The 14,633-nt window shown below is 38.7% G+C and overlaps 1 protein-coding gene across 2 annotated transcripts in view; it reads right to left on the bottom strand.

Moving 5' to 3' along the window:
- Positions 1-3,146: 3,146 nt before the first annotated feature.
- Positions 3,147-14,633, bottom strand: part of LOC108310969 (cytochrome b reductase 1) — a 36,798-nt gene continuing 25,311 nt past the window's right edge. The window contains exons 3-4 of one of the 2 annotated variants that reach the window (XM_017538182.2): positions 6,395-6,549; positions 3,147-5,349 (exon numbers count right to left, since the gene is read on the bottom strand). In XM_017538182.2, the coding sequence (XP_017393671.1) occupies positions 5,043-5,349; positions 6,395-6,549 (462 nt within the window). In that variant the 3' untranslated portion in view covers positions 3,147-5,042. The remainder of the gene's footprint in view (positions 5,350-6,394; positions 6,550-14,633) is intronic. The other variant, XM_017538183.2, reaches the window with a different exon arrangement.

The following is a 14,633-nucleotide window of genomic DNA, read 5'->3' as shown; positions in this document are numbered from 1 at the left end:
TTTGAAATGTATCAAAAATTAAGATGATTGGTAAAGAAGAGAATCTTAAAAAAAAATTTCAAGAGGAAATATTTGAATAAAGAGATGGATAGATAACTAGAAATGTGAATAAGCAAAAATAACAAATTATTAAGGTAGTAGTTATATAGTACAACTGTAAATTAAATTAAATGAACTTATATATGTAAAATTGTATGGTAATCTGCTTGAGCCATAGAGCTATAAGTGTCAAAAGTACTTGTCAATTAAGATAAATCTGAAATGAAATACAATTCTTCTGAAATCAATATAATTTAGTGACAAAATATGATGTAACTTATAAAAATTCAATGCATACATAATATTAGAGTTCTATTGCATAATAGGACATGTAATATTGTGGTGTTACTACAGCAACGTGACATAAAATACCATGGAAACGGAATGTAGGTGAAAAAGAGCTAAATGAGTGGTCCTATTAAGAGTGGATGAGTTTTGGCACTACTCGAATGCTAATGAAGCTTCTTTCTTATTTGGAAAAAAACAAGCCAGTTTGCCCATTATAAATTATGTACCATTATAATTTATGTACTATAAACACAAAGTTCTGTAGTAACTGGCACTTTTAATAGACTCTTCTTTCATGATTTTCCAACTGAAACTGCACCTGTGTGGGCTGCCTACGTCTCCAGCACCCTTCTGCACTACAGAGTGTGGCTCCAGTTCAGATCCTACAGGGAGGGGAACACCAAGAGGATTTTCAAACAGTCCTCTGATACTTCCAGCAATGTGAAAGGCATGGTGCCAATATACATTTTATAGAAAAATCAGACAGCATTTTCTATTGTAAACTAAAAATAAAAGTCTTATTCCCCTCCTCCCCCACCCCACTGACTAGACTCCCTCTTGGCCAAAAGTACCCCAGAAAAATCTTAAAAACTAAATTCCCGCTGGGCGCGGTGGCTCAAGCCTGTAATCCCAGCACTTTGGGAGGCCAAGGCAGGTGGATCCTGAGGTCAAGAGATCGAGACCATCCTGGTCAACACGGTGAAACTCCGTCTCTACTAAAAATACAAAAAATTAGCTGGGCATAGTGACGTGTGCCTGTAATCCCAGGTACTCAGGAGGCTGAGGCAGAGGAATTGCCTGAACTAAGGAGGCGGAGGTTGCGGTGAGCCGAGATCGCGCCATTGCACTCCAGCCTGGGTAACAAGAGTGAAACTCAGTCCCAAAAAAAAACAAAAAAACAAAAAAAACAACTAAATTCCCAGCTACAACCAGAAAGGAGGTCAGCCCCTCCCTTTTGGAGTTTAGGTTCAACTGAGCAGCATTAATATTAAAATAGAAATCATGTGACTAACAAAATAGACTCTTTATGCCAATAAAATACCAAATTATATACACGACTTAAGGTCATGTCAGACAAGGTTAAGCCATACAGGCTTACAATTCACTCTGATTCAGTGTATTGGTTAATGGAGCTCCTTATCTAAAAATACTCCTTTCCATTGACTTTTTTTTTTATTTTATTAAGACAGGGTCTTGTTCTGTCACTTAGGCTGGAGTGCAGTGGCATGATCATGGCTCACTGCAGCCTTGATCTCCTGGGCTTAAGTGATCCTCCCACCCTGGCCTCCTGAGTAGCTGGAACTATAGACACATGCCACCACACCTGGATAACTTCTTAATTTTTTTTTTTTTTGAGACGGAGTTTCGCTCTTGTTGTCCAGGCTGGAGTGCAATGGCGCGATCTCGGCTCACTGCAACCTCCGCCTCCTGGGTTCAGGGAATTCTCCTGCCTCAGCCTCCTGAGTAGCTGGGACTACAGGCATTGCCACCATGCCCAGCTGATTTTTTGTATTTTTAGTAGAGACGGGGTTTCACTATGTTGACCAGGATGGTCTCGATCTCTTGACCTCCTGATCCACCCGCCTCCACCTCCCGAAGTGCTGGGATTACAGGCGTGAGCCACCGCGCCTGGCACTTAATTTTTTTTTTTAAGAGATAGGGTCTTACTTTGTTGCCCAGGCTGCTCTTAAACTCCTGGGCTCAAGCGATCTTGCCACTTAGCCTCCCAAAGTGCTAGGATTACAGGCATGAGACACTGTACCTGATCAACTCCAAATCTTTAGACAGAGCTCTATTCCTTAACCAAGTGCAGATTAAAGGGTCTCTGAATCCACCTATAAACTAAGCTTCTGCTTCAAGATATCCCACCTTTTTGGGCCAAACCAATGCATACCTCCCAAGCATTGATTTATATCTTTCCCTATAACTTCTGCCTCCCTAAAATATATAAAACCAAACTTTAATTCCAACTGCTGGGGCACACTTTCTCAGGATCTCTTGAGACTGTGTTCCCCAGGTTATTGTCACTTGTACTGGCTCAGATAAGCCTCTTTAAAAGACTTTACAGGCGACTCTCTGCCTAGGGGGTAGTGCCACTCTACAGGAGAGGTCACAGTGCTGCCTCTTCACAAAGCTGTTTTCTTCTACCTCTGACTTGCCCTTGAATTCTTTCCTGGGCAAAGCCAAGAACCTTCATGGGCTAAGCTCCACGTTGGGGCTCCCCTGCCCTGCCCCAGTTTCTCTAACCTCTTACTGCTCAGGGGTCAGGTGGCCAGAGGTCACAAGATTTGTGACTTCCCCAGTTGCTCTGTAGATAACATCAGTATTGTAGAACATAAGATTGGTCAAGTGGTGAACAGCTAACCCCACCTGGACTTGTGAATCATGACTCAACCGGTCCTGTGGCCCCCCCTCCAGAGTGGGACTCAGTGCATGAAGATTGTTTTCTATATGCCTATGATTGCATCCCCAGCCAACCAGCAGCATCTGTTCCCTTGTGCCCTGCTCACCAACCATCCTTGAAAAATGCTAACCTCTGAGCCTTCAGGAAGAATGATTTGAGTGATAACTCCAGTCCTTCTGCTTGGCTGCCTTGTATTCAACTCTTTACTGCAAAAAAATTTATAGATATAAAATATTATATATTATAAATATTAACATTAATATAATATATATTATATATATTACAGAGTCTAGTTTTTCAGTTAACATAATCAAGAGACTGAAAAAAACACTATCTCTGCTGAAAAACCAAATAGCATGGCCAAGAAACTTCTAAAACAATGCCTCTTCTAGCCTGGACAAATTGATAACACACAGAGCTTCCAAAATAATTTTTATTGCTATTTAAAAAGAAGTCAAGAAAAAATAGATGCATATTTTTTCCTACAAAATTATAAAATATACAGGATATTTAATATTTTTTCATAAATGCGCTAAGATATAAAGACACATTTAAAGATAGAAGTCTTTTCCACTTAAGGTTTTCAAGAATCTCATAGGGATTAAAGAATAGTGATTTTCTTCCTTCTACATTTTCCTAAAGACATAGCCGTTACAGTTTTCTGCTGGAGTTATCTAAAAAAGGACATACGAAGATAAATTTTCTATTGTATTGAAATAAAATTAGCATAAAGCTTTACTTCTGTCTTTGTGCTTTTAGGCTGGCAATTGTGGTCAATCAATGCTGCACTGGAATTTCCAACTCAGCAGGGGAAATAATCTAATTAAAAATGACACGCATTCTATGTTCTGTCCTTTAGAAAACAGAAACCGTTTGTCAGTATCCCTTAAAAAGTGCAATTGCCTTCTTTGTCATTTCACTGTAAGGTCTGAGATGTTGTTTCTAAACAGCACAGCTTACATGAAACCATGCAAATAAAGAAAAGAAGTGCTTTAGAGGGCAGGTTCAGTTTGACACAAGCAGCACAGGAAGCCATACACTTTTGATGACATTAATTCAAAAAGTATATTCATTTGAGTTTCTCAATAAACAGTTTGAGAGAAAAGGCTTTACTGTTGATTCAGATGAATGTTAACATAAAGCTTTCTTTTCTGAAATTAGATTATGGGGTAAACCAAGCCAGATTATCTCTGGAGATGATAGAAGCTATAATTATTTTGGGAAATTTCAATCACTATTTTGGAATTGGTACCTAAGGCTTTCTTCTCCCCTATTATTTGTGGGCTTTTTAATGAGATATTTTTGGGGGAGATGCTTTAGGTAGGAAATATCAGCTTTTGAAAGACAAAGGTACAATTATCATTAGAATCAAAAGCCTGTTAAAACAAGTCTCTAAGGTTTTCTAGATATATTTTATACACATTGTTTTCATAAAGACAGAAAGAAAAAAATTCCTATAATATCTGTAAGATTACCCTCACATTAGCCCACATGAAAGATAAAATAAAGGGCTGAGATGAAGGGTGTTCAAATACTTTGCAACAGAGCTATTCTAGTGCCAAAGCCATAATTAACTTTTCACTGATAACCTCTTTCTTAGCCTATATAAAAAAGAATGGCTGCCTCAGTTCTGGGGGCTCAGTCACTATCTACTCTCTCCCTGCAAAAACCCTGGAATTTTGTGTACCTCTTCAACCACCTGCTCTAATCTATCAATAACCTAACACAAACCCTGGTGTCCAGAGACAATTTGAGCCCAAACCAGCAGGGGAGGCAGCAGAAGACAGACATGGGGAAAAGGGAACCAGGTGCTTTTCTAAATTTTTTTCTATACTCTTGTCATGGTATCTGTGTAGTATCATGGTGTAAACCCTGTCCTAGATACTATGATCTAATTTTAAACCTTTAGGACTGCTTCCATCAGTTGTGAAATCATTGGCTCCCAGAATTAACAGAAAATGACTGCGTGACAATAGGCCAGGGACGCTGCCAGTTTATCCTATTAACCACTGGTAGGTACATAATGAGCATCTATTCTGCACATGGCACTGTGCTAATGCCATGGTCCTTAACAAGATAAAGGTAATAAAACCACAATTTATATCTGCTATTATTTATATTCATCACATCCTTTCCAATTCAGGTCAGTTCATAGGCCTTAATCAGTACAAATTCTTTCAAGAAACCCTCCTATGTGATTAAAGTAAATATTGATACTACATAGCCCAATTATCATATGGCTAATAGGAGAAGCTAAACTGTAGAGCCAGTTTTGAAATGCGAAGTTATATGTCTCTATCTCTACAACATTTTACATGGTAGACCTCTGCCCAGCCTCATCCAGGGCAAAGTTTCTTTTTCTTGCTGCCACTTCATTGTTTAACTCTGAATCTGATTTGTCCATATTGTAGCCAGAGTTGGCTGCCATGGAACCTCTCACTCCCTCTGCAGTGCCTCCATTTGGCTGAAGAAGTGTAGAATTTGGCTCCTTAGGACGTTTCCATTGCGGTCTGGTGACTATCCAAAAAATGAGGGCTCCAAACACCAGGATCAGAAGGCCAAGGGAGTTTGCAAAAACACCTTCTGGTGGGAATGTACTGTACGAAGCAGGAGCTCTCCTATGAAATAAGAGATGTATCCAGTCACAAATAGGATGATACAGCAACATGCAAAACAGTCTTATGCACACTAATACAATTTCAATGTAAACTCTCAAAACTTGATATTAAGGAGAAATTTAAGTTATGCTATAATTCACTCAGGAATACAGCATGAAATTGCTTAAAAAATAATAAATATGAAAATAACACAACATCTGTCACACTTGTTTTGAGGCAGGTAGGGTCTGGAGGCAGGGAGCCTCACATTGACTTCCTAGAATTAAACCAGAAGGAAAACCCCAACTTTCCACACCTAAGTAGCAAAAGGACTGGAGGCTACTCCCTTTGCAAGCCCTGCTTTTCTGCATGGCAGATGGAAAATTGAAAGTATCTCTGATTTCTACAACCCATCAGACGTTTGCATAAGAATGTAACTTTGTAACTTCACATCAGCCTCTGATTGGTTGCTTTCTGCAGGCCACTGCTTCATTTACATGCAGTGAACACCAAGTGGCCAACAGGAAACCTTTAGGGGACATTTAGACCCAAGAAGATTCTGTCTCCAGGCCCCTGAGCGGCTTCTTAGGCACTCTCGCCCTGTGGAGTGTGCTTTCATTTTCAATAAATCTCTGCTCTTGTTGCTTCATTCTTTCCTTGCTATGTTTGTGTGTTTTGTCCACATCTTTGTTCAAAATGCCAAGAACCTAGACACCATCCACTGCTAATAGTATCACTTAAAATTTTTAAAACAGAATGAAACAAAAATGTATGTACACTATGATTACAATTAATGTAAAAACATGCCTATCAAAAATATTGAAAGGGAATGTATAACTTCAATAGTTGTTTTGTAAGAGTAGTATAATTTGTCAGACTTTTTGGTCCTTCTAATTTTTTAGTAATATCATATTACCTGTATGCTATAACAAATTGTTTAAAGTATATTTTTTAAAAAATTTAATATTTAAAAAACTTTGTTACATTTATATGACATTTTCCCAGTGAGCGAGCATTTAACATTTTATGGCTTAAGTATTACAATTAAGAAGACTAGGCAACTTACAGGCCAAAAATCAGTTTCTCTGTCACTCCCATAAGTACTGTGGCAATCACTGTTCCAAAGATGACAAGTCCAGAATAAACATGTATGGGCATGAGAAACGCTCGGAGAGAAAGCGGGGCCCACGGAAGCAGAAAGACCACAAAACCTGAAACAAGCTAAACACCAGAAAGCGATTTAAGTTTTAAACTAATTTTAAATTATTATTTAAAAAGCAATATGTGTAATATGAGAAAACCTTTCATATAGAACCAAGGGGCAGAAAATGAAGTTTCCTCACTCCACTTCCACTATCCTTATCACCTTCTCATGGATCCTTCCAGAAAATTTGCTATCCCCATACATATAATTCTGCATTTTGCTTTTTCCCTTAACAGAATGTCTTGGAGATCTTTTCATATCTATACATTTATCTAATTTATTCTTTTTAATGGCTAATATCCTAAGGCTACAACAATTTATTTATACAGCTCTCTGTTTGGTTTTTGCTATCCTTAATCTGACTATAGTGAACATCCTGGTACTTACCTGTTTGTTTTTACCAGTTTCCTAAGGTTGCTAAGTAGGAAGAGAAGGAAAAGATTTTTTAAAATCACTAAAACCAAGTACATTAGAACACATAATTTAGTCAGTTCAACCTAAAACGCTATGTGTAAAGAAGTTGACTTTTGTTTTATGAGAAAGAAATGAACTCTGCAGAAAAGTTATCTTCATTTCCTTGATAATTAAATCACTAGTGGGATACATCCTTGCAGAGAAGACAGCAGGATTCGTATATAAACTGAAGTCTGTTACGCTTTCATGGTCTTGTCGCCCATACACCTTTGCCCATCAAGTATTCTCTCTTCAACGAGATAAAAGACGACTTAGTGGCTACTGAATTACTGAGTTTAAAGAAACTTATTGTTTCCCCCAGACACCTATTTAGGATCTACCATCCTAACAAAGCAACTATGAAAAGAGAGAATGGGGAGAAAGCACTAACAACATTGTTCAGCTTTCCTGATTAAGATACAAGGGCTAATGTGGAGATACCAGAAGAAGGGAGGTAGGAGGAGGGGTCCAGGGCCCTAATTCACACTAAGAATCAGCTCTCATGTAATACAAAATAGTAATAAATTGAAACTATTAACAAAACAATGAATAGGATTTGTCACTTCAACAGACTAAAGAGGAAAAATCGTAAAAATCATCAAAACAGACGGCAAAAAACATTGGTAGGATTCACCAGTGGTGTATGAGATGTTTTAACTAACTAGGAATAGAAGATAATTATTTTAACCCGATTATGTTAGTCAGGACAGAACATGCTATAGGAACTAACAGACTCCATTTTCAAGAGGTTAACATGTAAAAGTATATTTCTCGCTCACACACACTTTGCTTACGGTCTACAGGCATTTCAGAGTAGATCTCTTTAGATCTAGAAGGATTCGTCTATATCTCTTATCACCACTCCTATTTAGCATTTTTCCAAAAGTCTCAGCTACTGAGTTAGGCAAGAAAAAGAAATATGATGATAGAAAAAGAAACACAACTTTTATTAATCACATAAGATTATAAAACACAATCCAAAAATCTTGAGATTACTAACATAAGTTTATCAAGTTTGCTAGGTATAAATTTATACTTGAGATCAGTTGTACTTTTTGTAAAGAGGCAACAAGTGAAGTAGATTTTTAATGATACTCCCATTTTTAATAGCAAGGAGCTAGCAATATGCTGGAGAAAACAACTCTACAAAGAAAATATAAAGTTTTACAATATTTTGGAGAAGGCTAAAAAAAAATCAGGTTCATGACAATGAGTTGGAGGACTTGTATTATACAGATGTCAGTTCTCAAATTCATCTATAGATTAAATAAAATCCTAATAGATTGTTTGGTGGAATTTGATGCATTGATTCTAAAATTTACATAGATGAAACGGCCAAGAATAGCCAGGATTAACTTTTGTTTTTTGAGGTATATCCTAATACAATAAATTCTGTAATTTACATTTTAAAAAGTAATAACAAATGCATTTAATAGGTTGGTTTGCGTAGTTTATTATTTAGTTAATATCCAAAATGCCTGAATATATTAGAAATGGTTCAGAGGGTTCCCTCTTGGTGGTTCAGAATATTCCTAAATCTGTTTCAGTGAACTTCAGTGATTCTATTAGTATCAAAGGGCAAGCTTCCTGATGTCCATGTTGTGCTTTCTATATGAAGATGGGGGCTGGGTGCGGTGCCTCACGCCTGTAATCCCAGCACTATGGGAGGCTAAGGTGGGCAGGTCACTTGAGTCCAGGAGTTTGAGACTAGCCTGGGCAACATGGTGAAACCCCGTCTCTACAAAAAATTAGCAGTGTGTGTTAGTGCACACCTGTGGTCCCAGCTACTCTGGAGGCTGAGGCAGGAGGATTGCTCAAGCCCTGAAGATGGAGGTGGCAGTGGGCCGAGATTGTGCCATTGCACTCCAGCCTGGGTGACAAAGATCCTGTCTCAAAAATAAAAAAGAAATTTTTTGGAAGGAAGAAAAGAAGGAGGGAAGGAAGGAAGGTGGGAGGGAAGGAGGGAAAGAGGGAAGGAGGGAGGGAGGGAGGGAAGGAAGAAAGGAGAAAAGAAAGGAAAAGAAAATGGGGCTCAGGAATTTAGCACACATATATCTCCATAAATCATCATACCATCTCTTTTCTGTGGCTTACCCATAGAAATTTATATTTCTCATTCCTGCTCTCCTATTTTTATTCCTAAAATTCTTACTGTTTTCTCTCATTTCCTCCATAATTTGTCATGTGCGTCTCTTACAGTCCTGTAGGGCTCAATGATCTAAGCAGGTAGGAGGTCAGAAATTTGCTTACACAATCCCTGAGCAATTTAACTCCCCTAAATCTTACTTTCACCATTAAAAATTTTTTGCAACAAAAGAAAATTACATTTAAAAGGAAAAGAAAAACATTACAGAATGCTTGACTTTGATTAAAAGTGTTCTGAATGCTGCAAGGATGCCTAGTTATAATTTATAAATAATCATTATTTCCTTTTAACTATCTTAATCTTACCACCTTACAAGTGAAGGTGGTAATTTATAACCTAGTGGATTGAAAATTATAAGACCTTTTGCCCCTCTAAGTCAGCAGTGGAAGTGCAGTTCACAGAAGGCACACATTTAAAGGGATGTCTACCATAATCCCAGCACTTTGGGAGGCTGAAGCAGGAGGATCACTTAAGGTCAGGATTTCAATACTAGCCTGGCCAACATGTCGAAACCCTGTCTCTACTAAAAATACAAAAACTAGCCTGGCGTGGTGGCGCATGCCTGTAGTCCCAGCTACTCTGGAGGCTAAGGCAGGAGAATTGCTTGAAACCAGAAGGCAGAAGTTGCCGTGAGCTGACATTGTGCACTTCAGCCTCGGTGACAGAGCAGGGGAAAAAAAAAAAAGGATGCCTGGGCCCCATCCAGACCTGCTAAATCCAATTTCTGGATTAGGGTCTAGGAATCTGCATTTTAACACACTGCCCAGGAGATTCTTACACACGTTGATGTTTGAAAATGACTACTTTTGATTCACTCAAATTATTCTAGAGATATGGATAAACAGTCTGGAAAATCCTCAAAAGAGAAGGTAGTGGAATCTTCCATTACATGTAGTCTACAAACACTTACTAAGTGCCATTAGATGCCAACAAAGTGCCCTGGTGTTTAAGAATCATCACCTACAGGAGTCTGTTCTTCAGTGAAGTGGAAGTTCTTAAGAGCTAAGGAAAAATAAACTCTCATAAAAAGTTATTACTTAGAGATGAAAGCAAAAATATAGTGTGACCTAATTATGTTTAAAAATTAAATATCTGCATATTCATTCGCATAGGCATAATAAAAGCCTAAAGGAAATAAACCAAAAGGTAATGATATCTCTAGATTATGGCAGTATCAGTGGCGTTTTTCATTTTTATATTTAATTAATAGCAGCAGCAGAGTTTCTAGTCCTTGTGGAGCAGGGATACCCCATAGGCAGTGTGCCCAGAATAGCCAGGTTTTTTTTTTCCTTTTCTTTTTCTACATCTTATAAAGTTTAAAATTAATGTGGATTACTTTTATAATTAAAAATAGACAGTGAAAGCTTACTTTTAAAGTTTCTGTGTTGGCTGGGCACGGTGGCTCATGCCTGTAATTCCAGCACTTTGGGAGGCTGAAGTGGGTGGATCACTTGAGGCCAGGAGTTCGAGACCAGCCTGGACATCAGGGTGAAACCCCGCCTCTACTAAAAATACAAAAATTAGCCGGGTGTGGTGGCACGGGCCTGTAATCCCAGCTACTAAGGATGCTGAAGAATAAAAATTGCTTGAACCGAGGAGGCAGAGACTGCCGTGAGCCAAGATTGCACCACAGCACTCCAGCTTGGGTGACAGGGTGAGATGCTGTCTCAAAAAAAAGAAAAAAAAGAATAAATAAAATAAAATAAAGTTTTCATCTTAAATGTCTCGGCTTTTCTCAGTTAATTATTACCATCCTTAAAGACATAAATGTACACTACTATAGCAGTTTTTCACTTTATGAAACAGATGAGTTTTTTTTATTTTTTTATTTTTTATTTTTACAGAGATAGGGCCTTGCTATGCTGCCCAGGCTGGTCTTCAACTCCTGGCCTCAATCAATCCTCCCACCTTGGCCTCCCAAAGTGTTGGGATTACAGGCGTGAGTTACCATGTCTGGCCTGAATGGTTTTGGGTTTTTTTTAAGTGTGTGTAAGCTTTTAGACATAACAAAAGCTCTTATTGCAAAAGACATTAATGAGACCAGGAAATATCTACCTCCTAGTTTTTGTACTTGGTATGGTTTGCTTTTTTTTTCAGTGTAGAGGTAGATTTAATGAGCTTTCAAGTAAATTATTATATGGAATTCAAGATTATTATATGGAAGCTCCTCCCAGCTCTCCTTCACCTTTCTGCTATTTTATAAACTCATTCAGTCCTTCATTCCATATACATTTTGCCCCTCTATGACCCAAATGTTCTCAGTGCTGGGAATGCTACACAAGACAGACAAGCTCCCGATGTTAAAGAACTCACATTTATTTTTATTAATATTACTGTTAATGTCCAACCTTTTGACCATTCATAGGCTTTTCCCTTAGATTAATTATTCTCAAATATTAGCATTCATCTGAATCACCTTACGTGCTTGTTAAAGCACAGATTGTTGGGTCCCAGCCCCAGAGTCTTTGGTTCAGTAGATCTGGGGTGGAACCTGAGAATCTGTCTTTCTAACTTCCTTAGTGATGCTAATGCCACTGTTCTAGGGACCAAACGCTGTCTTAGGTCATTGCCAAATTGCATTCTTCCAATGTAATGACACTTTTCTTTCAGGGGTTAAAAAAAAAAAATCTAACCAGCACCAACTAAAATATGTCCACAATTTTTTTATAAAGGAGATAACAGGACCGGGCAGAGTGGCTCACTCTTGTAATCCCAGCACTTTGGATGGCCAAGGTAGGCAAATCACAAGGTCAGGAGTTTGAGACCAGCCTGGCCAACATAGTAAAATCCCATCTCTACTAAAAATACAAAAAATTAGCCAGGCATGGTGACAGACGCCTGTAATCCCAGCTACTCAGGAGGCTGAAGCAGGAGAATTGCTTGAACCCGAGAGGTGGAGGTAGCAGGAGCCGAGATTGTGCCACTGCACTCCAGCCTGGGTGACAGAGCGAGACTCTATCTCAAAAACAAACAAACAAATAGCAACAGCAACAACAACAAAAATAAAGGAGAAAACAGACACTTGAACTGGTCATTAAGTCTCTTGCCAGTGCTCGCTTTGGGAGCACATATACTAAGAAGATTAGCAATATGATTTAAAAAAAAAAAAAAAAAAAACCCCACAAATATTCTACATACCCCTCCTATGCTTTCTTTTCTTCTTATCTGCCCAGCAATACCCCAACCCCGGCTCAGCCATCTTCATGACTACCTGTGATCTACTAAGTAATAATGGAGTAAACCACCACCAGGGAGACTAGCATCACTCCACGTTCATAATTATAAACAGTTCAACAATCGTGCTCAGCAAACCTCTATTATATCATTTATCAATGAGCTCTCCGTTCTCCCCCATCCTCAAATGTCTGACTCTCCGACATGCCTCCTTACTCACAAAAAGATCTTACTAACGCCGCCTCATGGGAAAAAAGAGGCAACTTCAAAGAAGAGCCTCAATTTCCTGACAACAAACAAAACAAAGCAGGAAATCACCCTAAGCCAACAATTCCTTTCTTCAATGACATTAGAGATGATGTCCTCCAATTTTCCAGCTGTGCTCTGTGACCTGCTTCCTGATGTCCTAGCTATAGATCACTGTTTCTCCAGTATTCACAGCGTCTCTTTCTTTACTGGTGCCATCCTGTCGGCATTTCCACGTGCCCAAACTTCTCACAATAAAAAATCAGAAGTAGAAAAAAAAAGAGAACCCAAATACCTCCCTAGACTCCTGTCCCTGTCCAATTGCCACCTTTTCTGTCTCCTCCCCTCTCACCCAAATTTCTTGACTGAGTTATCACTGTTTCCTCACCTTCTGCTCCCTCTTCAATCCATTGCAGTCTAACTCCTAGGAAGGAAGCCAGGAAATTGCTCTCTGGGGTCATTAGTGACTTCCAGGTCACCAAGCCCAGTGATCAGTTTTCAGACTGATAAGCAAAATAAGCTTATCTCCTCAGTAGCTTCTGACACTCCTCAAGCCCTCTCCTCCCCTCCAAAGTTTCCCTTCTCATCCACTCACTTATTCAAACTTGTGGCCTGTTCAATAAAGCCTGTGAGTGACTCTCTCATTCTTTATCTCATCTACTTTCCAAATCACATGAATTCTACCTCCTAAATATCTTTAGAATCTATCTACTTTGCTTCACTGCTACTGCTACTCCTCTGGGCCACCATTGTTTCTCATCTTAACTCCATAACACCTGCAAGCTAGTCTCCTATAATCATGCCTGTCCAGCCTCCAATTCGTCTTCCATACTCTGCTCTGGGCAGCCTGGTCTCCTCCCCACTCCTCAAATGCCACAAATTGTTTCCTACATGCTATTCCATCCAACTAGAAGCCTCTCTGCCCTTTCAACACCAGGTTTCCTTTATCCCCTATACTATATGAGAGGTCTCTGAGAACACTTTCTATCTACCAAATACTCAATTGCCTGTCTTCCCCTGCAAGCTTCACAAGGGCAGAGAGCATGTCTCTTTAAGCCCATGTTTGTCTTGTGGAGCAAGTATCATCCACAGCCTAGCAAGGTATCTGGCATATAAAAGGTATTCAACTCACTGCTGAATAAATGAATGGATTGGGGAATGAAATTACAATGACATAACATGCATGATCTTAACCATGCTGTGATCAATAGTAGAAGTGGAAAATGCCATCTTCAGGTCATAAAGGAGCATGCCACAAGATTTATACTTAGAATAACAACAGCTAATTTGTGTCATGCCAGTGTGCTAAGCCCTGGGCTGAACCTTTCCATGCATTATTTGGCTTTGATTCCTATGATTTTGTGAAGGATTATAATCCTTGATTTATAGCTCAGAGAAGCAACTTGGCCCACGGTCACCAACTACCAAATGGATGAAGCTAATCCAAACTGAGGTCTCCCTAATTGCAAATCCTGTTTTCTTAAACACTATCTGTCCTCAGGATCTGAGCAAGAAAGAAGCCAGGTGCCAAAATTCCTCCCACTAAGCAAAGCCATGAAGTTGTGAAATAATATTTCTGAGAAGCTCAGTTAGCACAGACAACAATGGGAGATAAGAATCTGGATATTTCAGAAAGCAAAAGAGAATTTGAGACAAATATGTTTTTAATTCATCTGTTTAAAAATAGAATATATTTATATAATTGACTGTATTAAGATATTAAAGAAGAAAACTTAAGGTAGAGTGTTTATAGTTAATAATAATTATTGTATATTTCAAAATACCTAGAAGAGAAGAATTGGAATGTTCCCAACACAAAGATAAATGTTTGAAATAACGGGTATCCCAATTACCCTGATTTGTTCATCACTCATTGCATACTTGTATCAAAATATCATATGTACCACAAAATATATATTACAACTATTATACATCAATTAAAAAATAAATAAACATTGGCCAGATGTGGTGGTTCACACGTGTAATCCCAGCACTTTGGGAGGCTGAGGCGGGTGGATCGCTTGAGGTCAGGAGTTTGAGACCAGCCTGACCAATATGGTGAAACCCCGTCTCTAGTAAAAA

The sequence above is a fragment of the Cebus imitator genome, unplaced genomic scaffold (genome assembly GCF_001604975.1).
Source record: "Cebus imitator isolate Cc_AM_T3 unplaced genomic scaffold, Cebus_imitator-1.0 Scaffold110, whole genome shotgun sequence".
Lineage (NCBI taxonomy): Eukaryota > Metazoa > Chordata > Mammalia > Primates > Cebidae > Cebus > Cebus imitator.
The sequence above is the reverse complement of the archived record's forward strand: the minus strand, read 5'-3'. Positions and strand labels throughout refer to the sequence as shown.